The sequence below is a fragment of the Empidonax traillii genome, unplaced genomic scaffold (genome assembly GCF_003031625.1).
Source record: "Empidonax traillii isolate 1590-97213 ecotype Southwest subspecies unplaced genomic scaffold, ASM303162v1 scaffold284:size1552100, whole genome shotgun sequence".
Taxonomy (NCBI): domain Eukaryota; kingdom Metazoa; phylum Chordata; class Aves; order Passeriformes; family Tyrannidae; genus Empidonax; species Empidonax traillii.
Genome location: NW_020955477.1, coordinates 1,160,950 through 1,187,900, shown reverse-complemented (window position 1 = coordinate 1,187,900; position 26,951 = coordinate 1,160,950). Strand labels below are relative to the sequence as shown.

Genomic DNA, 26,951 nt, shown 5'->3' with positions numbered 1-26,951 from the left:
CACTGGGGTAAGAGAGGAGCCCCTCTCTCCACATTGGCCTGGTCCCTTCCCTTGCTGCTCCGTGCTCCCTGCGGGCTCCTGCTTGGAGCAAGGCAGTATTTAAGGCAGCGTGAGCTGCACTCGGCTGGCCAGGTCAAACAGCTTCGCAGGGACACGCAACGTCTACAGGCGCTGTAGGATAATCCTGGAGTCCTGCCCGGCATTCCTGCTCTTGCTTTCATAATCACACATAAATTAGCTGGCACTAATGAAACGTTCATAACTGTGTGTGGAATACTGTTGCGTGGCTAATGCCTATCTTCAGGTGCATAATTAATTGCTCTGAGAGGCATTTTGAGGCAGGGGGAATAAAAGCTCGACATAAATGCTGATCCAACAGTCCGTAAAGCCAGTGGACTAGAACAGAGAGGCCTCCGAGATCAGTAGCTTTCAGCTAAAGGCTCCCACTATCGTTATGCAGAGGACTAATTAGGACATTATTTGTTACCATTTGGAGGAGCAGCTTCTCAGTTTGGTTAGAGGTGAACACTAATCAGCTGCTGAAATCTAAACTGATTATGTCTGAAGTGTCAACAGATGCAGAACTCCCCGAGTGAAGAACGAACATGTGTCAGCTTTGTGAGACAAGCTAAGGGAATACTTGTTTAACAGAAAAAAAAAAAGCACACATTATTTAATACTGTGCAACAGTCATGCACAAATAGAATGAATCATATGGAGAACAGTGGGATAGAATGTACCAGTCTAACACATAAAAATAATTATGTCAAATGTCCTTTTTCTTCTCAGCACAACCCAACTCTTTTCCCACCGATGTTATTTTCTTAATAGAGTTGTCAGGGATAAGAGAGGGCTAAAAAAAGGAAAACCCTCCCAGACTGTCAGCAAAGCCTCCTGGTTCACCGCTCTCTAGAATGTACATTAACACTACTGTTTAAACAAGCATTATAAACAAGTTCTCCATTCCTCAAACACTAAGCTCAAATCCTTCCCCTGATCCCAAAATCATCTGTGCACATTTTCACATGGTAACCTACTGCCACCCAATACATCTGCACACAACAAAACAGCACTCTTTGCCCTGAGGAATTCAGAAGGGAATTTCATATGAGTAATACTCTCATCCCCATTCCAAGGCAGTTTAGACGCAGTAGAAAGGTCCCAGTTTTAACCAGGACAGATATATGGGCAGCCAGGGAGGACTGCCTAACTTGGCAGGCCCAAAAATTTTTTACATTTTGCCAGAGGGGCACTCTAGCCTGTTTTCAAAATGTCATGGGACTGCAAGGGAATAAAACTCAACCAATTTCCTTTGATCTTCTCCCCAGAGCAGCAGGGTCTCATTCAATGTACTCAGCAGAGTCTGGACTGCGCCGTTCAACATCCAGCAGGAATAAACATCGACACCGCACCGAACACAAGTCATGCAAACGCATTAGTATTTAAGGGACTGGGGCTTCAGAGACAAGATTTGAGTAGTGAAAAGAACAGAGGGGAACAGCATCAAAAGTGGCGTATTTCAGCATAATCACCTGCTCACACAGTTACCAGACACAAGCAAAGCGGGCGCAGTCGACGCACTCACTGCATTAAGCAAGGAACACTTACCAACAACTTGTTATTACCACAATGGTGACAATTCGCACGCTTAGCCCTGGCTGCACTGCGCTGCACCACATGGCTAAAAATGTGCAACACTTCCAACTACTGCTTCATAAGCTATCTGATGAATTATAACCACACTGCAAAAGCATCTAAACTACATAAGGTGCTGAGCATATAAATGGAAAGAGACAGTCCATATCCCAAAAAGCTTTAATCCTCCTGAAAATTAAAATCCAAACAAACGTGTGGGTTTGAAATGTCATTGTTCAGCACCAGCCAATGAGATATTCCAGTCTGAGTTTCTGAACCATCTGGTAAAGCATCACAACAGCTTTAAGCATCCAAGGATCTGTCAGGGGCTTTAGTTTAGAAATACTAATAATCCCATCATGTGCAGCTCCTGCTGAATGGAAGATATACCTACTCAATGATTTACTCCCTGCTCCTTTACCCAACCGAGCTAGGGAGAATCAGCCTGGACAAAATCTGTTAACATTTCTCCATCTGAATGTAGCATTACTCAAATTATTTGAGAACTATTACCCAGCATCACACTTCTTCAGCTTACAAGTCACAGTGAGAACCTTTGGTGGGCCAAAACGAAAGAACAATTTCCAGGAAAAGCATTCAGAAAGGGAAAGCATTTTGCTTTTAACTACTTGGTTCTACTGATTTTATGCTAGGGATTTCTTTCTTTCTTACACTTTACCGTGACTTTTAGAGGTGACATTTGGGTGGAGGGACAAAGGAAAAAACCAAAACAAACCAGGGAGGGAGCTTCATTAAACACATTTAACACTTCTATACAACCCACAGAGCAAGAAACACTGGTCTGGTGTAGTGAACTCATAGCTGGAAGACAGGTGTTTCAGCGTGTTTGCGGCTCAGTCGCTGCCTCACCGCAGCCACCAAGTCATTTAGATCCACTCTTCAAGTGTCCAACTGCTTGTATCCCTGACCCGTTCTGAAATGGCCTAGCAATCCTTGCCATCTCTAAAAGTCAGGCCTACAATATCCCGAGGGAGGCATTTCAAAGACAGGTTGCTCTTGCTAAAAGAAAGAATAAGCTCTTCTTCTACCTCCGGCCTCTGGAAGTTCAGAGAATGCTGTTCGTTCATCATTACAGGGGGCTTTGAAGGCTTTGGACTCAACACCCTCTCAGAACCTCATCCATAGCCTGCTAGCACTAATTAAGGGGGTTTGGAGTTCCTTTTCCCTTTTAATTCCAATGCACATCCACAAGCATGAAGTTGAACCAGCAGATTAGGACTGCTGGCCCCCAACGTGTGGCTTGTGGTCAACGTGTTGCACTTTGGAGACTTTGGTAACGCTCACAGCAACAGAAATAGAAAAATGAGGTGACACAGAGACTGAACACGAGGCGTTTGCAGCCCTGTCATTGCCCACAGGCAGTGGTGTAGGGTCTGGACATTAGAACAAAAAAAAATTCAAAAGAAGCACTTTTTATAAGAAACCAGCCTTTGAAAGCAGCCTCGCAGTTCAGGTTCACCAGAAAGGCACTCTAAGCCCAGTATAGAGAATCTTCAGGGAAGTTGTTTAAAAATGCTTTGTACGCAGCCAATTAACTTTAACTTATTGATTGAGATGGCATCCCTTAATCGTTCAATTTGTTAAATATTTCTCTTTGAAGAACTTTCTTTCCAAAGAGCCACTTACACCAATTTCTGTAACTTGCCACTCAAGCTATCAGTGGACACATAAGTGTTATATATATGGTGATGAGCTTTTAGGAGTTCAAAAAACAGCAGCAGCAACAACAATAAGGAAAAAAAAATGGTTTGTCTTTGAAAACCGCACTGGAAAATAACCACTTACAGGTAATTCTAAATAGAGACTTGTAAAGTAAAGACAAATGCAACCGAGAGCTAATAAAGCCCTATCTGTTAAACTCAGCATCCTGTGAGCTGATACTGGGCTTTTAGCACTCACTGCTCTGCAAACCACTGGAAAAAAAAAGGTAATGTGTAAAACTCAAAAAGATGTGATAAAGTCTTCCTAGTTCGCTGAAAAGCCACGTCATTTGCATGAACTCCTGAGCAAATCATTGCAGAAAAATCAGCTGTCAATCAGCTGCTGCTTCTATATCACAAGTAGACCAGGGAGAAGGGGAAGAGGGAAAATTATTTTCCAAATTAGGATTTGTGTTGATGTGTGAAAGCCATTGATCAGTATGTAGGCCAAAGAAGTGATGCAAGTTACCAGATATTAAATTAACAGGAGTCAAAAGCCACAAAGCATCAGCCCTTGCTAAACTCACATGCTACCAACATCTGAGCAAGAGGGACAGTTTTAGGTAAATGAAGAACTCTTCTTTATTGATGGGAAAGCACCCACTATGGGGTGCGTGGCCTTAAAGAAGGAGAAACAAAGTCAATGCTGAATGAAAACCTGCTGAACACAAGTGACAAGCTCTTCCTTTTGCTCATACCTGGCCCCTTTCCTATTAGCACCTTCTAGTGTGAACCAGGCAAAGTCAAGCTGCCCTGCAGCTGGGAAAGGTCTCCCCACACAGGATCACAGCGAGGGAATTTACCGTGGCAGCAGCCTTGAATTTTTCTGAAGAAACTTCACAGAGGAGAACCAGTGTTTGGCTTCTCAGTGTCCAGTTCTGCTCATCACCAGCTCCTCCCCACTCCCTGCCTGCGAACACCGAAATACACGTGTAATTCTACCCACGTGGGTATTCCCAGGGCCTGCTCGGCTAAGTCAAGCTATCCACGTGCCAAACCACAACCAGAACTCACAGTTTACACTTGTTAGACCTCTGGACGTACCCTGAGATTCTCAATTCTCAACAGGAGAATTGTGATGAACACTCTTTCTCTCCCTGTCAGTGCTGAAGAGGCTGGTGACCATCCGTTCAATAGGTGACAACGCTCTCAGAAGAGGAAAAGGCAGGTCTGAGCTATCACAGCCACCCCCAGCCAAGCATGCTTTTTATTGGGGCAGATGAGAAAGAAGGAAGTTAGGCCTGGACAACAACTGTCATGGATGTAAGACACAACTCTGTCGTTAAAGAACGCTTCATTTTTCAACCGACAGCAGGCTAAAAATAATAGTAATTTAAACTGAAATGGAAACAGGAGATATTTTTCATCAGAACTGATTTTTCAACCAACTCTAATATAAAAAAAAAAAACAGAGGAAGAACTAACATAAAAGACATGAAAGTGTAATATTAAAAGTATTCCACGTTTTGTGCCTCTTGCTGCATTAACAGCACCTCCACAGTAGCCCAATCCACAATTTTCCTGGCAAGATCAAAATCAGACTGACCCAGCACCTCACTCCATATAATTTAGCCTTCCATGAAGAAACATAAATAATACTCTCACTCTCCCTCATGCAGCTACTATTTATCAGCTAGAAACATCTTTACCCTGAGATAAAGCAGGTTCCCAGCTCCCTAGATCAGGGGATAACTTACAGCAGCATTTCAAAACCGTGTTTGCCCAGCTGGGGAGATTTCAGCGCAAAAAAGGAAGTCCTGCAGGCCGTGCTGGTGTCTGATAGTCAAACCTCTGAACTGTTACATGACGAACCAAGTCTGAACGAAGAGGAGTGAGGAAAAGGAAATGTACACATACCACGACTTCACACTTCTACAACACTTCATCTCCATAGCTCTCTACAGACGAACAAGGCTTGAACCTTCACCATCCCCACCTACCAGGGATGAAACCCTGGCCAGAGGAGGGCGGGAATTTCCCTGAGGTAAAAAGGGTACTGGGGGGAAAAGCAAAGTTCACACTAAAAAGTTTCACTGACTCTCAGGATCACACCAGTATTACCATTCTTGTTTTTCCCATCAGAAAAACCATGTGATTGCTTCTCCAACACAGCAAAGAGCATTGAACTTGGAGTTCAGGGAAGCAGGAGGAGGGGGGCAGAGAAGGGGAAACAGGCAGAGTTTCAAGTCTTTGGTGTGTATTTATAATGTTGTAGAGAAACTGCGTTTCAGGATGGAATGATTATTGATTTCTTAATGGATTACTGCTGCACAAATTTACACTCCCCCCCAAAAACATCAATCTTAGGATAATAATTATAAACCTATCACAGTGTAGAGAGCTTTCTGACTGAGTAGAAACTTATCGCTATCTGCCGGGAAATGGCCAGTTTTCTAATTTCTCCCACTCCAACCACATCACAGCACAGAAAGGAGCTACTGAAAAATATGTGCTATTATAAAACAAAGTTTGCAATAGCCACTGGACATACCTCTGTCAACTTCCATCAAACAGACTCTTCTAAACTACTGCCCTTAAGACAATGCTTGAGCCATTAGTGAAGAAGTTAATTAGTTATTAGAATCCTTTTATGTTATTTTTATCAAAGTAATGAAGCACCCAGCATTGAGTGAGACTCCTTAATGGGCAACACACATTCACAAACCCACACACCCTCACTTTTTCTGCTTATCAGCCTACAGTCAAATGTTTCTGTAGCTAAGTAATTTTTTAGCAAAGGCATCCATAAAACAGCTTTGCTACAAGCAGCATCATCTTGCAAAAATGACTGAAATATCACCAAGACTCCCCGTGGCTTCAGGAAGTGTCAGACCAAATCACTGGAGATGGGGCACTACACGAATTTAAAAATCATTCTAAATCAAAAAACCTCAATACCCCAAAGTTCGTGCAAGGTGCAGGAACGTCTCTGTAGTGGCTCCCCCTCATACCACCACTCATCTTGCCTCTGCAAGAGGCAACCTCCCTTTGCACAGGGTCAGAGGCAGCAGAAAAGCCAGCTGGCTGCCTTCTTGACCACACAGTCAGCGCCAGGCATTAGCACAGCTCAGTGTACCTTTGCCTCTGCAGAAACATCAGCTCCAGGAGCTCCCAGCCCTCCTCAGACACCACCCTCTCACTGTGTGAGACTGTGCAGTAAACTGGATCAGTGAATCGATCCAAGCTAAAAATACCCCATTTTGTTGTTTGGTTTTATTTTATCAGAAAAACTGCTGGCGTTGCTGCAGGGAACAAGGCACGGTGAACCTGCTGTGAATGCCTGCCTTAGGAACAGTCATCTCGCCTAGAAGGGCATCTGGGGCACCTGCCAGTTACACCACCTTTGAACAGCCCTAACTAATGACAGTCCACTCTTACAGTGCCACTAAAACACGTGCAGGTTAAAGCCCAGCACACGACAGATTTTCAAGCTCCTGCAGTGCTGCTGGACCGCAGTTTGCTCTGGAGCAGAGCTGCAGTTACACCCTGCTCAACACCAACCCCACTGTTCCCAGTGTTGAGCCTCACTGGAAGCAGTGGGGAAAGGAACAGCTCCTACAAGCCAAGGGTTGGAATTTAAATGGAAGGCTCAGGTACAGTTTGATTGTAATCTGGCTATTCCCTTCCATCTCTAAAACAAATTCATACACAAATGCAGCCAGTTGATGCTCTCCCAGACTACACTTGTCTCTATCGACAATGACAGGGGTCTGCTCCAAAAGTGTGTGGAATTACAAAGTGAACCTCCCACAAAGTGCAGGGGGCTTTGAATAGGTCCTAAATGACTCCAGAGGAAGCTCTCCAGCTACAGAGCACAGGATCAGATCAGCACCTTAACTCTCATTTCTCCAAGAGGCTACAATTGAACTAGTGCAGCAATTTCTCCCCTTTCTCATATGCTATAGTTCCTCCTCTAGCCCAGGAACCAGTCAGAGCTGCTGTAGAACTGCAGGAGCACCTCCAAAAAACCTCTGCTCAAAAGGCGGTTAACAAATACAGACAACAGCCAAAGGAAGCAGCATTCTCCAAGGCACACAAGCCACATAATATAAAAGCAAAGGGCCCGAAACGCAACACTTGCCACCAGCTTCAATTAGCAGTGAAGTGGGGTTTGGGAAAACAAGGGCCTCTTCAGAGCTGCTATAGGGCAAAGATGAAATCCCAGAATTAAAAACAAAATCCCCACATGCACATTAATATTCAGAGGCAATTACCTTTCAGCTTAAAGTCAGCCAACATGCATCTTACTACTGCAGCTCTTAAAGAAATCTTGTTTACAACTGGAAATGGATTACATTATCCCAGCTCCACCTATCCACATAATGCAGAGCAAACTGTCAAACATAAAATTACAAAATGGTTATTGTAAGGTATCCCCTTCAGCATAAGAATTAATTTGACCTATTTTATTACTAAATTATTACTCCCACACAAATTTTCTATCATAGATATCTATCAGCAGTGACATTTATATTCCAGTGAGGCACTCTCAGATGCCTATTTTCTTCTTCTCCTTCTCAAAGGTGTATTGAGCAGATTTGATGTAAACAGCCTCCTGCCAAGCTAGTTAAAATCTTTAAACTTTATACATACAATTAGACTGTGACAATAACCATTTGCTTAAAAACAGAGAGAGAGAGAGAGAGAGAGAGAGAGAGAAATCTAAACAGAGTTTCAGATTCTAAAGCAAAACGTTTCACAAGTTAAAGAAACGATTAATCTAAATTTAAGGAGGACCTACAGATATTTTTACTACAGCTCTGGCAGGTTGCTCTGATTGTCACCAAGAGACATGATTTGACACAATGGCCCTGATTAAGAATGTGCTTAAGTCCTATTAAAGCCAATGGAAGTTAATCACCTGTTTAAGAGCTTTGCTAAATCAGGACCAGAACAGGAGACATTTCCAAAAAATCTGGGCCTAAACTGAACACACACTAATTAGCTGCACACACCAATTACATGATTATGGATGAAACACACTTGTTTAGCATTTACAACAGCACACTTTGTGTGGAATCATTTAGAAATAAGGTCTAATTATCATTCCATAACAGGTCCCACAATGCATTATAACCCACATATACTGTGTTAATTTATTTGAAGGAATAGCTTAAAAAGGAGAAAGGAAAAGAAAAAAGCAGAAATTCTTCCAGTAATATTTGTCCAAATTCCCAAGTGGATCAAGATCTGACCCTTTTGGAACTTCACTGTGATCACGGGGAGAATGTCTGAGCACTCCAGCTCGGCTCTGTTTTCTTATTGCTACATTTTGCTTACAGAAAATATTCACTCCTGCATTTCAAAATGTAACATTTGTACTCCATGCCACCTAATGACTTAAGCCCTGCACCTAGGAAACAAACAAATTGGCACTGATTTGCATATGCAGGATAAGAGATATCTGCAAATTACTCCTAACAAATATTTGTGCATACGAACTAGAAGTTGTTTTAAATTTAATTGTGCATGATCTCAAACATTTGAACTACCTGACATTAGCCAGAACTGACAAGTCTCACCTTTACATCCCTTAGCCCCATATTTACTGGTGTTTCTTAGCAGCAAGATTTTCAGGTAAGTGAATAGAAAGGTCTCCACTTTAATTAAATTGAGAAAAAAAAGGCATCCCCAACCCCAGAGATTGCTGAAAAGCCATGCTTCAGTGCAAAACACAGCTCAGGAATGAGACGATACATCGAGAGTTACATTTATTAAACAAACACACATAAAAAAAAAAAAAACTCATGGCACGTAAGGCAATCTTGAGATTTAAAACTTGACTCATGATTGTGAAAGTTTGGAGTTGGCATGCCAACTTGGTGAGCCATCTGCTCACCAACAATTTATAAACGAGACTGCTGCCAAAGCCACCTGATTACTCAGTTCTAATATTAGTGATGTAACTAAAACATGCTCAAAGGGTTTTTCTCCCCATGGACGAGGAAGCACAAGAGAAAAAAATAAAACCCAAAAAACCCTCACAGAGGAAAAGTTAAAAATAAAATAGGTAAAATGTATTTATGTTCAATATTCCCCTCAAGTCTGAGTCTGATAAGTAGGAATATTCAAGATTAAGTCAAGGTTTCAGTTGTGTAATTCCCTCTAAACCAAGTCAGAAGGAAGAAAAAAAAAATCAGTAGAGTGATTAAAAATGATGGGATGAAGTGAATCATAAATCACAGAATGGTGTGGGTTGGAAGGGATCTTAGAGATCATCTCATTCCAACCCCCCCCGCCATGGGCAAGGACACCTTCTACTATCCCAGGTTGATCCAAGCCCCACGCAACCTGGCCTTGGACACTTCCAGGGATGGGGCAGGCACAACTTCTCCGGGTAACCTGTGCCAGGGTCTCCCCACCCTCACAGGGAAGAATTTCTTCCTAATATCTCATCTAACCCTGCATTCTTTCAGTTTGAAGACATTTCCCCTTGTCCTGTCACTACTCACTCTTGTAAATAGTTTTTCTCCATCTTTCTTGAAGGCTCCGTTCAGGCCATAATTAGGTCATCTCCAAAGCCTCCTCTTTTCCAGGCTGAACAGTCCCAATTCTCTGAGCCTTTCCTCGCAGGAGAGGTGCTCCATCCCTCGGATGATCTTGGTGGCCCTCCTCAATCATATACTGTGTACAGCGAACCAGATATTCTGTACCCAGTGCCCATTCCTTTGTTAATCCTTCAAATGGTAGTTGGCTAAAATGAAACATACTATGTTCCCCTCATAATAGCACTTAATACATTTTGAGAACAGATTAAAAAAATAATCAAGGAATTGTGCATACAGGCTAGCAAGTACAACTGCTGATTTTACTTGTGATACCAATATTACCATTACAACCAGGCAATTTGGGATAAAAACATTATCCTGCTTAAACAGTTCCTTTCTTATTAAAATTCTACATTACAAACAGCAGCAAAAAAATGCTGAAAGCTACTCTACAGTAAATAATCCTTGGGGCAAAAGACACTGTAATGAAACTGCATGGAAAATTACTCACTCAATCATTTTTAAAACGTTGAGTCACAATTCAGTTTTGTTGGCCTGAAACTCCAGATCTATCTCCATGGCAAGTCAGTAGCAAATCCCAAAGCACAGCCACTATTCCCAGAGCTCAGCCAGGAGGATGAGCTGCTGCAGGAATAAACCCAGGAGGGTGCAACGTCCTGCCTCACCACTGCCACACAGCACCTTCTGCCCACTGAGGTAAAAAGCCAGTTTACCCACTGGCTTCAATGTGTAAAGAATCAGGACATTTCTGAGTGCTCTGTAGGGGACACTAATAAGGCTCAAAACACAGGCAGTCCTGGTGGCATTAATTAAGAGGGCAATGACAGTGACAAGCACCCTGCTTCATTTCAGAACACCTTGCTCTACGACTGCCAAAAGCAGTAGCTTCTTTGAAATTAAATGCATCATCATCACACAATTACCGTTCTAATTAGCCTCCTCAACAACAGATCGGCTTTATTTACAATTAATTTTGGTTAATGAGTTAGTTGTAGTTTTATCTGACAGATAATGGGAGAGAATTAATAATTGCTTAATCCACACAAAATTTTGTTGCTCGCATAGCGCACAAAATTTTGACAAATGCTTCTGAATCCCAGCCAATAACCACCAGCACATTTTCACCATTTGAAAGCAGCCAAAGCTCAGCAAATGTTACCATATTACATTATAGTAGGTTAAACTGTTTATATATATATATAATTAGAATTATTATTATAAACTACGGTCATAATTATAGATTGAAATTTCATTGCTAACTCGCAAGGAGGTTTTCCTCATTCCACAACACCTGGCCAGAGCATGGAATTAAGGTCATCTCTTCTACGGTCTACCAAGATCTATTGCACAAGAAAATGATGCAGAGGGCCAGACTCGAGGACAGACTGCCTTGTGCACACTGGGTATGCTATCCATCTCATACCTTTGTCCATACCCCTCCCGTGAAACCCAGACTGCCTTTGAAGCCAGTTTAAGGTCACAGTCTTAGATTTTTGGTTTGTTTTTTTTTTATTAAGCATCAGTTTTAACTAGTTTTAAGCCATCATCTTCCATTGCCACATCACCACCTTCTGTCAAAACCTTTTCTAAATTAGGGCTGGTTTTGGCTCTGCCCAGACCTCAACACTGACCTCCCACCAGGAGACACGTCAGCGATTCCCCAAAGGGACTCTCTCGCCCTGCTCGTCTCATGAGGGTGTCCAGGTGCCTTAGCAAAGGCGAGGAGGGCACGACAAGCTGGGGCACCGAGTGACATTCTCGTGTTTGAGAAAACCCAGTGGACAGCTGAGCAGCTTCGGCACAGCACAACCAATACCACAGAGCCCTTCTCTTCTCCCAGCAGAGCAGGCTCCTGCTGGGGTGCTGTCCACCAGAGCCAACAGCAAACCTAAGGATCGCCCCATACACAGTCCTGAAGGAACTCCTGGTAATTATACTGCAATCGTGAATTATCATTCACGTTTCTACAGCAAAAGCACCACTTGAACTATTTTCTAGTTTCTAAGGCTCTATTGTTCTAGGCTGTCAAAAAAAATGGCCAGGGTGCCAGTGCACAAATGGCTGCAGTTGGGACACAGATAAAGCACCCTGACACAAAGAAGAGGAAGAGTGTTACGGAGCAGCACTATAGATTGTTTCCTGGAATGCACTGCAGTTTGCTTTGGTTTTCAGTATATCTGTGATATATATTTACTAGAGCAAAAATCTTACTACTATCGATTTTGCTGTTAATATTTAATGGTTACCAGTCAGAAGCTAAATTTAAGTAACAATAGTGCTAATGACATTGAATAAATGAAGCACTTAAAAAGTGAGAAAAAAGCAAATAGTTCTTTACAGCATTTTAGGGCAAAAGCAGTAAGACAGCAACCTGAAACCATGTTACATGCTGATGGCCTGAGTCATGTCTGGTCTCACAGGCAGACCAGCGAGGTGATTTTGCACAAACATCTCACAAAAAAGTAGGTTCTGCAAGCGGCAGACTTAGTGGAGACTGGCTTCCAGCAACTTTTTCCCATGCATTTGACATTTGCAAAGGGTGGCGCTTAATAGCTTTTCCTTCACATACCTCTCCTCTTTCTGGCTTCCTCATTTCAGGAGAATTGCATGATTCCAATATTTTTCAAGCCTGAACTTCTCTGTCATCTGTGACCAAAACACTCTCTGAGTGCCTTCCATTTCTGTTGTTACATCCCACATGTACAGGCTTGTAGGAAACCAGGGCTGAACACATTCTCCTATTTTTTTTCTTCAGCTATCAACATTCTCTACTTGATATTAGGTAATTTGGGGGTAGTTGACAGGTCATAGCATTTATACTCTGAGAGCACTCCGAGATTTGCATGTAAGTACACAGGATTTTGGTAAAATAGATTGTGAAATTCAGAGAATACAAATTTAAAAGAAGGCCAAGAATAAACTCACAGAGCTCTCGTGGTCTGCTCACGTCATATGCTACTTGACCCTTAAATACACAACTAGAACACCCTTCTGAACTCTTTGAGAGCTACCTATCCTCTGACAATTTGAAGTCACATACACAAATGATGAAGCTCACTGCCTCCCACCCACAGGAACCGAATTCCTACTAACACTGATTCCCCTACTTTTTTTCCACCTCTTCATCCTATAATTTTATTCACTCATTTGTATTTCTTGAACTGGTATCCTTTGTGAAGCACCTTAGAATTGAAAAAGCATGATATAACAAGGAGACACTGTTACATTACCCTCTAGAAAAATAGCTTATCTAAAGAATAATTCCCAACGGTGATGGAGAGAGAGAGGTCTGTGTATTTAAGCTGGAGGAAAAATTTCAAACAGGGGGTTTCAAGTAAAGCTGATACCCCAGATTGTTCCATACAGCTGCAGAGAGATGTATTAAACTCACCCAGGAACCACCTGTGCCAGTAACAAGGTCAAAACAACTGGTAAGGTTGACCCAATTTTGGGAGATTAAACTGTAAAACTATTACTCACAACTATGTCTAGGACATGCCTAAATCTGAAAGGTGATGAGGATTAGGGCACTGAGTGAATTTAAGGCCCAGTGGTGTATTGTGATGTATTTCTGTACTCAGGCAGACTCTCCAGAGGTGCAGGGAGAGAGACCCCTCACCACAACAGCACACATGCAACACAAAGTCTGTACCTAGGAATGGACAATTAAAAGCACGATACGAAACGCTAATTAATAAGATTTATTCTCCTTCAGGGGCTGTTATCTGGACAAGGCAAACCCTGCAGGATATCAGTTTCTCAAGAAATAAGATTAAAAACCAAATGCCATTTTCTTCTTTTGCCTGAGCTGTCTCCCTGTATCACGGACCTGGCTGCCAACCAGAACAAGGTCTTCATTCTACTGCAACGCTGTCCTGGAAACTTTGAAACCATCCACAACTTAAAGAGAACAGCCACTCCTCTTCAAATGAATACACCTCATACCTCTTCTGTGTAAAAAGACTTGCTGTTTTCATACAGAAAGCAGCAACTTCCTTCATTTTCGAAAGAAGGGAATTCACACCATCCTATTTGCTGCTCCTTAGACTAAAGTGGGTGTTTTATTCATGCTGCTGAAGTTTAAAAGACACACAGATACAGTTACCAAAAATTCTCTCAGTTTGTGTTTTATGGCTAGATCATCTTGAAAAGGCAACCATAAAACGTCTGAAAGCTGAGCTGAGGTCTAGGAAAGACTATGTGTGAACACTCCCACAACTGCACACACACATTCCCAAATCAAAGAGTAATCATGAGGAAAATCAGCATGGACTGGAGCATATCACAGGCCTCTCCACCGGCTTTCTGTGCCACTTTTCAGTATAACTTTCATGGACTGAGGAAACATATGCCTCCTGAGGAAAACCAGGACATCCTCACTTCCTTCTGATGGAATTAGGGGGGTTTGGAGGCTGAGGGGAATGCAAGGGAAACACCACTAAAAAGGAGCCAAGAACACTCCAACCTATGTTCAAGGTCACAGCACTGACATCTTGAGTCTAACCCTTATTTTGTTCAAGTGGAGAAACAGAGGAGATAAACAAGAAAATATCCCCTCACGGGGATGTCAAGCCTTGTCATGTATGTGGTTTAACTGCCAACAGAGCATCTCTGCTGCAAGCCCTGCCCTGACCTTCCATTACCTGGAGAGGAAACACAGACCATCTCAACTCCTCACATAAGCAGAAGCTTCCTCAGAAAAATGTAGTAGATGGGAGAGGCAGACAAGTCAAATGGATTTTCGGTACTTCAGCATGTCCTACCTTCTTCAAAAAATGCTTCAGACTTCCCATCCCCGGGACAAAGGGCCTGGAAACAGCAGCACCAAGATGTGGCTGGGTCTTCCATCCCCACTGCATTAAGTTTCAGGGTGGACAGTAGCTGAGTCCCACAAGGGCCTTCTCCAAGCCACAAACAGCGAAAGGACTGTAATACCTCCACAAACCTTCCCTTTCTCTCTCCTACTGCAGTGACTACACCTGTGCCCAGAACACCATCACAGGTGGTACCAATTCCACGGCAGAAAAAGGGGCTGGAGAAAACCAGTCTGTGCAGCTTCTCCAGGTAACATGAAACCATGGTGGGGAGAGCAGAGACAGGTCTGGAGTGAATCAGATTCCTTGGCTCCTGCCTTGTGTAAAACCCACAGTCTTCTAAGAGGGGCTCCTACCTGTGCAGGAGATGATGCACTTGAACTCTGTTGTCTTTTTTATTCAATATCAGCTGGCAGGTGCAGATATTCACATCCTCCACACAGGGGCTGGGAGCGTGTTTAGCCCTAGGGCCTATCTCCCATCCCTGAGAGGACACAGGGTTCTGACCACCAGGCTCAGCTTCACCAAAGGGAAGTGACCTCTCTGGACAGGACAAACACAGAGCAATCATGGGCTAAAGGAGCTGATACCACGCACACAGAGCCCACCACCTCTGTGGTGCTAAGCCTTGGCCACACAGCATTTCAAGAATAAACCCCAAAACTGGACAGCAAAAATACGAGGTAGGGAGAAAGCAAAAGTCAGTAAAACAAACTATAAATAAACAAAAATGAAACGAAAAAACCCCAAACAAACAAAGAAGATATTCTAGTTCACAGAAGTTGACATGAGCTACCAGCACAGGAATGAGGGGGATCAATCAACCCCATGCTTTTCCAGGAACAGTGCCTGCTGTTTTACAGTACTTTCCAATGTAACACCTGTAACAGCACTTGCAGGTGACCCTGCCAGCCAGGGCTCTGCTCAGAGCAGGAGCTTCTGCCAGCATCTCTCTGCCTGGGAGGGATTACAGCTCTTCAAAGCCACAGGCAGACACAGCAGTGCCAGCTGAAGCCGGTAATATAGACCTGGCTGCAGATCAAGGGCACATTTTGCTGGGCAATGTGAATAGGGGTTTGTCCACACACAGACCTGGTAACCCTCGGCCATATGGGAAGAGTTAAAATCCTGTGGTTGCTCTGATGTAATCACACCAGAGCAGGGTGCTTTAGGACCACTGCAGTTACTCCTGCGTGGGACAGGAAATGAGCTGCACTGGTATTAAGGAACTTGCGAATGCATCTCACTGTGGGGCTGCAAAAATGAACGGTAAAATAAACCCTAAGCAAAGTAGATATTCCAAAAAAAATTCCTACTTTTGACAAAGGCTAACAGGTACCATCCAAGCCTCCATCCTAAGTGATCTCCGGCCTCTGTGACTCAGAAACAAAAAGAAGGGGGGAAAAAAGAAGCACAGAAACATGAAGGGACTCCCCTACAATGACAAGACTTGGGAGGTGGACTGGGCCTCTGGTCACCCACTGCAGAGCCATAGCTGTCATGGTCATGGCTTCTCAGTGATGATCCTAGCTCTGCTTGCTTCCTTTGGGATAAGCAGTCAGCTGCCCAGACTCTAAACAAGCATCCACTGCTTCAGGCAAGGGACAACACGCACAGTCTGCTCACCTGGGCTGGCAACAGGTCTTGTTACTACAGTGGTTCAGCCTTCTCTTAAATTTTCTACAGACCTGCCTCAAGGTGGATTCCCCAAGGAATTTCATTCACTAGGATTATTACTGAAGAAAAAGCAGGAGAAGGAGGTATGCCTTTTCCTCCCAGTTAGAATCGCATCAGTTTTTCAAGGTGTCCTCTTGGCACTGCAAAGAGGGTGAGCACTGCTCTCCCTCAGTACTGCACAAAGGTGGCACAGGCAGCTGCATTTCTGCCTGTAAAACTTAGTCCCGCAAAGTGGCCCTTGGCTGGAGGATTAGACAGAGACTGTGGCCCACAGGAACTGGAGACAAGCCTTGATTTCCCAGGAGAAAATACCCATCGATTTCAACAGGACCTTCCCGAAAGAGGGAGAGAGGGAGAACTCTCTCCAATGGGTATCTTGTCGTCCAGCTGCTATCAAAAGTGTCGTGTTTCATGGAAAATGAGGATTGCTCTTTTCATTGGCATGTCTGAAAAGGAACTGAAATTCCAGAAGCAAACACTGAAAACTTGCTGACTACCGAGCTAGCAAGAACACTGAGTGTTGTAACAGGGTGTGTACCAGGGAAAGTTAACTGAACCTGACAGTCCAAGAGAATAACAGAAGCTCCCAAAGAAAGGTGTGTACTGCAACAAAGCCCTGGCAGATGACCTCTCATGAGACTTCCATCAGAATGAATAAAAACCTATTTAATGAGATTAACTGATCATTTCACTCCACCCTCATTATAACACTCACTGAGAGGGAGGAATGTTTTTGCAGCCGAGTATCTGACTCCATCGGGAATGCCAGGACTGTGACAGAAGATAAATACATAGGGGAGCCCTTCACCCATGCAGAGTGAGCTGCAGACAGTAGTTACTCAAACATCTACTAGTTTCAGTGACTACTTGGTGTTCATTTACACACAGTTTGTATCAGAGGAACTAGTTCATGATTTCAACCAGTGTGAAAAATCAGAGCTATAACAATTCAAGGTACATCCCAGGAGCGTTCAATTTCCAGGTAACCCGTTTTTCTGTTTGGCTTTTTTTTTTTTTTTCCCCTCAAGAAACAGTGTAACACTACTCTGCAGAGCTTTGGTTTCTTAGGCGTGGACAAAAACCTCTGTTCCTGTTTAAAGCCCGATTATTACCTTTTAACTTTCATCCTTAAACTTCAAGAAAGCTAAATCCATTGGCTAAAACTTTGATGACTATTATTGCCCTGGAAATTCTCAGGGAGTCTAAGGATAAAAGACTGAAACAAAGACAGTGCTCTTGTGAGTGACAAAGGACCTCACTACTTACAGTTCCCTGCCAGACTTTACTGAGCTCATCCCTCACATCTGAGCTCATCTTGGCAAAGTCCATCTTCACTGTCCTTCAATCTGAAAAACCACAGGTACATCTGTTTTGGGCATCATCGTGCAATTCCACAGCTGAGCTCTCTAAACAAACTGTCAAGGTTGCAAAGTCAGACACAGAAGACCAAAGGACATCTCAAGAGACTGTCAAAAGTCCACCTCCCTGCACTGAGGCAGGATCAAAGATACCCAGACCAAGAGATGCTGCCTACCCTACTCCTTAAAGCTGCTGAGGAGAGGAGACCCTCAGCATCTCGAGGTAATCTGGTCGGAATTTTTAGCACCATATGCCATGTTTCACACTTTCCAAGAGATTTGGAACAACTGGAGACCTAAATCCCTAGTTCAGAGCACAGAAGTTTTGGAGACAGAATTCTTCATGCCCCAGTGCACGTGTCAGGGGAGTGACTGCCTCAAAGCACTAATTCAGTCCCCCTCTGCAGCCCAGTCCAACCAGCTTCAACCACCCTCCCTAAAGAAAAGCCTCCTGCAGAGGTTCAGCCTTCACCACCTCATCCTACAAAAAAAACCCCACAACACATGCTGAGCCAAAAAGAATCCCAGTGTAAGGCCCAGCCTCACGTGCCTGGGCAGGGGACTCTGGTGATGGTAAGGCTTTTTTGCCATGGGGCTGAGGCATGGGACAATCTCTAACTTTACACAGTTTCATTCCAAAAGGTAGGCTCCACACTTACGTCTCTTTGTCACTACAGATGCGCTGATACAGCTAAGGTACACGGAAATTCAGAGAACTTTCTCCTAGGAGCAACCTCATTGTGACAAAACAGGGGTTGTGTGACAATTCACAGTTGAAAAATGAGAGTAATGAAGAAGATTTGGGGCTTTGATGTTACAAAAAAACCAGTGCAACTGGTAGCCCACCCTGATCACTGGGAACATAGTACTGGTTACATTATAATAAAACCTTGCCCAAGTTCACTTTAAATATTGCTGCTGAAATCATTTACACTTAACAGTGTTGTCCCAATTAGCCATCTTGTCAGACAGAGGCGATTGTTCCCCACCACAGAGAAAATGCAGTCCCCTCATTATTTTCTTCAACAGAGTCAGCCAACATGGCTCATTTTCTTAATAAATTAATTCTCATAACTTAGTAACACTTCAAACTACTATAAACACCTCTTGAAAGGGTACCACAATTTTAATCAGTTTCAAACATCAGATGTTGGGTTTGATATTTACGCTTGTTCTGACTCTGTTTCATTTAAGGGCTCCTTTTGTGTATGAAAGGAAAGATAAGAAAGTTAACTGGGACACCCACTGTCAAGTCTCTAATTTAAGGGGAAATTGCCTCTGTCACTGACTGTCAGATGCTAATAGCTGCTGCTACTATTTTCCATATGATACCAGGCAAGTGATCTTAGAGAAGTATCCTTCATCCCATACAAAGAATTGATTGAGTCAGCTAATTGAATGACTGTGCCCCTGCAGTCTCTAAAGCAGACATTTCTCTAGGTCCATTTTAACCTACAGGGGGAAAAAAAAAAATATCTCTAATAACTGCAGTGAGAACTCAGTGTGGTATTATGAGGAAGTGACTGGGTATTATTCCTTTTTAAAGCCTCTTTTATAAGGATTCCCCATTAGCCTTTAATTAGCAGGCCAGCTCCCATTCGGAGGTTTCTGATCACTTATAGCCCAGTTTAACGCTCACTGAAGGCAACAAGACCGAGTCCCTTGAACTCGGTGGGGTCTGCAGGAGGGCTTGGGGCCGTGCAGGGAACCCCTCTGGTACCAACACAAAGTTAATTGAGCCGGCCTTTGATGCCCAGCTCTGGGTGTCAGCCTTTGGAAGAGTTTTCCTGCAGAAGATAAGAAGAAAACCTGGACTTCCAGATTTGGGGCTATGTAAATACATCGTCTGTGCTCGGCAGGTATCACACTCATTTGTCTTTAGCTATAGAGAAAAGTGAGATGATCTATCAGCCTATTAGATTTGACTATTTACATGTATTTGAAATCTTTGCTTACGTAAAACTACAACAGAGTGTTATAGAAAAGAGCATCTGCCAACACACAGTGCTCTGCTAAAGGCAGGTATATGTAAGATCATCAGTTAGCTATGACAGGTGATTTAGCGTGATTCATCTTTCAGGATCACCTCATTCACAAGGAAAATTGAGCGTCAGCCCCATCCATAACCTACAGATACCATCTAGATACTTGAAAATGATAATAGGTTAAAGGATGCAGTAGCCAAAACTTTTAACCCAAAACCTTTTGGAATCGAACCTGAAAACATCAGTAGCCCAGACAGAACCAGTAACACAGATTGCCAGGGGCTAATGAACTAAAAAAACTCTTTACCCAGCACATAATTTTGCTGTTGCTGGGAGAGCACTACTCAGTCATTTCGGTGCAGATCCAAGAAATTTCCTTCTCATGGTGTTTCTCCTTTTGAGTCAGACACAAATTAAGACTAAATTAAGAGCTGTGGTTCAAAACAATTTAATAGAACGTGAGAACAAAGGCGAAAACTTAGATCTCTGCCTTGCAGGTGCACATCCAGAGCACACAGCCAAAGAGGGGTATTCATTTCCGGGGGTGATGAGCAACGAAACCAGGAGGGAAATTTTTGGAATTTGGTGTCTGATGCCCCCATACCACCTCCTCCCTTAGGAAAGCCCTACCCAGCCAGAATGATAAGCTCTGGGCTTCACTATAACTGCATCCAACATCGCTCAGTCTCCAGCGCCCCACCGGACATCAAACCACACCGAAATACAACACTGCCACTTCCTCCACTTAAAACAAGGGATGATGGGTCAATCCATGTGGAGCTACTAAATTCATACAAAATATTTCAAACAGCTATTCCATCCCCACCACTCCTTAAAAAAAAAGGTTACCAAACCTTTAAAAGGATTTCCCATGCCCCGCAAAACAGGTGGGAAGCTCTAAAGCACAGCCTGGAGATTTAGCCTACACATGCCAGATTCAAGATTTGGCCAAAAACCTTAAATGAACCAACACAACAGCTGCCACGAAAGCCGACAACCTCTGATCAATACCTTCCATGTTTAAGGCAGCACAAACCGCCTCTCGGAACAACGTTCTTAAGCCTGCAAAGAGTAAATAAATTACAACAAATTTAAGAAGCTCGAGTTTTGCTCGGCTTGGGAAAGTCGGGCAGAGCCCTTAATTTTTCAACAGCAGCACATGCTTAACACAGAGCAGCAGTGATGAAAGCATTTGAGACACCTATGAGAGACCAAAAAAACACCTCTAAGAAGACAAGATATTCCCCAAGGCTGCAGATACACGTGTGTTGCAAGAACTAACAAAGCTTAAAACCCATTGAAAATGTTAACACAATGAACATGAAAATATTCAATGTGGTAAAGAATTTTTGCATTACTTCATCCCAGATCTTTTTATTCTCTAATTTGACTCTGATTTTTAGTCCACATTATAAAGAAGATTTAAAACATGGAGATTTTTCCCTTCCAGTGAAGCCTTCCCATTAATAAAAGGGAAACAAAGAAAATGAAGAAAGCGAGTAGTAAAAGTTTTACAACATAATAAAGTATATCAGACTCCCAATGCAGTACAATTGGAATTGTCTAAAGATGCTGAATTATGGGCAGTTGTCGTATAAAGTTCAGTCCACAGTGTTACCAATCATCTTCTCCAGCAACATGTATATAATTGGGAGATTTCATAATAACCCTCATTTTTAAAGGCTCATAAAACTGTGTTTTACTCATAATTTGCAGGAGGAAAGATTTCTTAAAGGAAAGTAACATCTTTTTCGCAATCAGAACGGCTCTGAAGTCAATACACTGTGTATTTTCAAGCAAGCAACCCTAAAAGCTCTCTTTTTTATCCCCCTCTACAGTTTTTGGTGGGGTGTTATACAAATATTCTGTTTAAAAAGATAAACATGTATCTACAGCACACACAAACCTGAAAGAAAATTAACTATGTTGAAAGCAAAGCATGTTACATTGTTTCTTGAACATAAGTAGAGAGGTTACAGTAAGGTAAATATCTTGATGTAACACTGTAAAATAACCTACAGCACTCACACACAGAAAACAGAGAAAGCTGCTTTTATGAAATGTGTGTAAACTACATTTATCCACCTCCAACAGACAGCATGAGAATAATTACAGAAATATTATCAGCGCTTGACACTCTCAGTGGACTCCCAAAACTCTACATTTTCTCAGTTTCCCCCCGACATCCTAAACCAAAATCCTTTCAGTTTGTCAGAGTCAGCGACCAAGCACCATAAACTCCCAATTATCCCAGCCACTTCTGGACTTGCCAAGGCACAGCTGAAGTAATGAATAGGATGCTGAAGTTACCGTAAGGAACAGTAAAATACAACCTGCTATCAAACCCAGATATTTTAACTTTATACTTTTGCCAGAGTGAAGGGTTTTTTTGTAAATAAAATGTGTTTGTTTTCAAATAAAGCTACTTCAAGCTGTTTCAGGAAGCAGAGTGAGTAATAATAATAATACCAACTTCCATTTGGATTTCAAAACCTGAGGAAACAAACCAGCATGTGTCAAGCCTAGCGTTTTCCTACCTGGAACAGGTAAGGACCAGCTCTCAAATGCCACCTTAGGATAGTTCAGGCTAGTAATTCCGTTCATGTTTAGATGAGACACCAGCATGAACAAGAAAAAACCAAAAAACAAACAAACAAACAAACCCCAAACAAAAACAACTAAAGAAAAAAAAGCCCAACAAAAGTCCCCTGTCCTCCTCTGTTATTAGCAATGTCTACAGCAGTGGTTAAGAAGCAAGCCGAGGACCCGGAGGACCAGACCAACCCAACCCTCTGCTAGAGAGAAACAGGCTTAAGAGGAGACTTACTGCTTGCCATGTGACAGGGGGAGGTGTGCTGGCCATTGGGAGTGCTGGAGGTGAGGTCAATGGCCATGCCGCAGTGCTCCCTTTCAGGAGAATAGTCATTGTCACCTGTGTGCACAAAGCGAGTTCCCCGTGAGTTTCCATCCCCTTCTTCAGCAGAGCTGCACAAAGATCAAGGACCACAGCCCGTTCGCTCCCTTCACCCCTGCCCTTCCCTTCTTTACTGGTGGGGTCTTCCAGAGCCTGTAAAATCTGGGCTCCCACCGGACACAAACAAGCATTTGACTGATTTTAAGAGCCCCCTCAAACCCACCGTCACCAGTCTTTCACACACACACACACACACACACACACACACCTGTGACAAACTTTGCCCCAGCTGCTTGGTTTCAAGTAAGTTAGGATTCCTTTGCCATTAGCAGGCACGGACAATCCAGGCTGGGCAGGGGAAGACTGGAACAGCGCTTCACCACACAGACCTTCCCCCCAAAGCTCGGGGTTAACTGACAGTCAAACAAAGCACTTACAGAAACCCCCACAAAGAAAACAAGAGAAATGCATAGGGAAAGGCATAAAAAGGTTTTGGCTGCAATTTGAATTTCTGAAGACAAACTCTCTCATTTGCTAAGTCCATGTACCCTCAGCAAACATTTAAACCTGTGCACCCATCCCCATGCATTTCTCAGTCATACTTATATTTAAATGCCATTAATTCAGTGTCAATGCAAAGACCATACACCAGGAACGTAAAGTTTCAGGTGGCTGCATTATAGAAAGGATAGTGGGAAAAGAAAAGTAATTCAGAATAATCAAATGAAATGACTACTTACATGTTATATATCCATCAGCAGCCTCTGCTTCCATAGTCAAAGTGCAGTGCTGCAAGGCAGAAAAGTACACCCTCAGAGACTCCTGTCAGTATCAACCATTAAATGATTAAACTTACTTAAAGCCCTAAGTAGTTGCCCATTTTACTGCTGTTGCAACCACTGCCTAGAGAAACACACAAGTGCACTGCATGTGCTCGTTTGCAAATCACTGAACTCTTCCTGTAAATTATGTGAGTAAAGAAATGCAGCTGCCTCTTGGGCAGGTGGCACTGGGATCATCCTGATCTGACCATTCCTCTCTCTCTGTGCCCCACTCACGTTTTTGCCTGATTTGAGAGTTTTTTCTCTGACTTTCCACTTGTTTTGTTCAAGCTGGGATGGTAACTCTTTATCTGCTCTTGCAGCCAGAACAGACTTTGAGGAGATGGATACCTTTAACAATTGCTCTTTTCACACACACTACCAGAGACTCCATCCTGATCAAAACAAAATAAACCCTCCTAGTGTCTCTTCCCCTTCACCAGAGTTGTTCCAGCTCTTTGTCTCACACCTCTGTGCTCACACACACACCTGTACACACACCTGTTCATTCCAACCCTATTTATCTACCACAGCACAGGGCCAAACATCCCACTTAAAAATCCCAGATCGTACATTTTGTGGTGTGAAGCAATCTTAAAGTTTCTGGAAGCACTTTGCTGACACAGAACAAGCTATTACTTTCCCGAAACCCAAGTAACTGTATAGAATGACACCCCCTAGCTATCATTTGATATATATTGTGTGTGGGGGGGGGGGAAATAAGAGAGGGATCAATAATCATAACTATGTTCTTTTAAGCGGAAAAGTTAAGAATCTGACATGACCAGAGGAGAATTTTATTTCCTCTCTCCCTCCACGGCCTCTTTTTTGCCTTTAGTTTCAAAACTCTCACTGCACCAGGCAGCTAAATTATTCACAATGAGCCATTTCTGTATTGATCGCCAAGTATATTTAGCCCTGGCTCCTGGAATTTCTCCATTACTTACTGGAAAACAGGCAGCTTCACTTCTTGTCTCCAAAACCACTTCCCTCCCCCTCCCTTAGCCCTCTTTCCTTCCCCCCTGCTCCCCGCCTTTCCCCAATAAATAAATACTTTTCTCTGTGCTCTTCTTTGGTATAAAGCAGATCAAATTCCCAAGGCATTCAGCACATAACACTTAAATTTCAACCTGCCCAGCTGCTACCAAACTCTCTTCAATTACTGATTTTCATGACTCTTAAAAAGAAATCTCAAAAACCCCCAGAAGTTTTCAGAACAGGTAAGCCACTTCCTCAAGCCCTTCAAAATTACCTTATCTTCCCCCTAGTCCAGGTAGGCAGGCACACACTGAGAAAAAGAAAGAAACATCAGAAGCAACAGGGAAAGATCATCCCAGCCAATGAAGTGGAAGGAAAGAAAGGGGAGGAAGGGAGGAGGAAGAGAAAGGAAGACAAAAAGAAACACAGAAACATCCATAACCGAAGTTAAAACACGGCCTGATTTTAATTTTTTTTTTCTTAACTTCTTCAAGGGGGAGAGGAGAAGGAAAAGGAGGGGGAAAAGAAAAAGTTTGGTCACCATTTTTTAGGCTGGTGATGGCAAATCCCAGCTGCTAAACCTCCCTCTCCACAACGAATGGAGGGAGAGAGTTTTGCTCGAGCTGAAGACACAGAAAGATGGAGAAAGTTTAAGAAAAATACTTTTTTTTTATAGGCGGGAGGAGCGGGGGGAGAGAGAGAGACGGGGAGGGAGAAAGGGATAGGGGAGAGAAACCCGCCCCCGGCACTTACAGGTGGGGCATGCGGAGCCGGGGAGCCGGGAAGCCCCGGGATGAGCCGGCGGGGAAACTCGCTCAGGAATGGCACATACTTTGAAGGAAGATGAAGAACGGGGAAAAAAAAGAAAAAAAAAAAAAAAAAAAAAAAAAAAAAAAAAAAAAAAAAAGAAAAAAAAAAAAGAGAGAGAGAGGGAGAGGGAGGGAGGTCAGCCGCTGCTACAGCAATGCGATTAACCAGCGCGGAGAGAGAGGGGGAGAAAGAGAGAGAGAGAGGGAGAGAGGAAAACTTGATCCACCGGTTCCTTACGGATAGGCAAGGGATCGGGGGGAGCGAAGGGGATGCGAGGCGGGATGGGGTGAGAGGATGCGGGGAGGGGATGCGGGGCAGGATGGGGCGAGGGGGGCCCGGCGGGCGCACTCACAGCCCGCGCACCAGAGCCGGGCCAACTTCCCCGGAGCGCCGCTCCGGCCCTGGGCGACGCCGGGCTCCGCGTCTCATCCCTGCCGCTCCCCACCCCTGCCACAGCCTGTCAAAGTCATGGAAGTCCTGCCTCGCTTGTCATTCCATTCCCTTTCCCCCTTCCCCCCGCCGCAGGCCGCAGCCCCCCGGGGGCGCGCAGGTGGCGGCGGGTGCTGAGGGAAATGGCAGCGGGGCCGGGCTGGGTAACGGACCGGCGAGACCCGCCAAGGCTCCGGCCCCAGCCTCGTCTGGTCTTTGTGGGGATTATTTAAAATTATTTTTTATTTTCTGGGCTACCAGCAACAAGTCATCGGCGCCCGCGGGGATGCTGCACAGCCGCGCTCGGCTCGGGGACCCTCCGCACACACAGACCCGCACGGACGGACCGAGCCCCGCGTCCCCCCGGCACCGGACGGAGCTGTCCCTCCTCCCGCCGGGGAAAGGGGGACTGGGGAGGGAGAGGAGGGGAGGAAGGGGAAAAAAAAAAACAAACATAAAACAGAAAAAGAAAGAAATAATAAGAAGCCAGGCGCAGATTTACCTCAGCCGCGCAGGCAGTGAGTCAGTTCCATCCCCCTTTTGTTTGTGTGTTTATTAGTGTCGGCTCCCTCTGCCCAGTGGAGGTGTGTTTGTGCACGGCAGTTGGCTGTGGGGGGACTAAGGCGGCGGAGGAGCCGTAGCTAAGGGTAATCCTGTTTTTACTTCCTCCATCTTCAGAGAGCAGAGGGTTAGCCTGGGACAGCTGGTCAAACCCCGAGAAACCGATCCGGCGGCGGCGGCGGCGGCGGCCGCGCTCCCTCCCTGCCTCCCTCCCTCACACACACAGACACACACACGCTCATTCACTGCCTCCCTCACACACACACACGCTCATTCACTCCCTCCCTCACACACACACACGCGCACTCCCTCCCTTCCTCCTTCCCTCCCACAGGCACACGCACCCACACACCCTCCCTCCCTCACACACTCCGTCTCACACACACACGCTCTTTCTCTCACACCTCCTCCCTCACACGGACACAGATTTGCACGCTCCCTCCCTCGCACACCCACTCTCCCTCACACTTGGTCCCTCACTCACTCATCACTCCCTCCCCCCCCCCCCCCCCCCCCCCCCCCCCCCCCCCCCCCCCCCCCCCCCCCCCCCCACTCGGTCCCTCTCTCCTCACACTCGGTCCCTCACCCCCCCCCCCGCCGTCCCACGCGCGGCCGCCCCACACACATTCCCGTTCCCGCCCGGGGCTCCCGCAGCCCGGCGGGGGGCGGGTGCCCGCAGCCGGCGAGAGGCCGCTCAGCGCGCTCGGCAATCGATTACAGGACAAGTGCGGCCGCCGCC

General features: G+C 44.5%; 1 protein-coding gene across 7 annotated transcripts in view; it reads right to left on the bottom strand.

The window, feature by feature from the left end:
• IKZF2 (IKAROS family zinc finger 2) overlaps positions 1–26,464 on the bottom strand; it is a 106,831-nt gene extending 80,367 nt beyond the window's left edge. For 6 of the 7 annotated variants that reach the window (XM_027890328.1, XM_027890333.1, XM_027890331.1 and 3 more), the window contains exons 1-3: positions 26,154–26,464; positions 23,354–23,402; positions 22,527–22,631 (exon numbers count right to left, since the gene is read on the bottom strand). In XM_027890328.1, coding sequence (XP_027746129.1) covers positions 22,527–22,631; positions 23,354–23,387 — 139 coding nt within the window. In that variant the 5' untranslated portion in view covers positions 23,388–23,402; positions 26,154–26,464. Of the gene's footprint in view, positions 1–22,526; positions 22,632–23,353; positions 23,403–24,686; positions 24,723–26,153 lie in introns of all 7 variants that reach the window. The other variant, XM_027890329.1, reaches the window with a different exon arrangement.
• Positions 26,465–26,951: the final 487 nt, after the last annotated feature.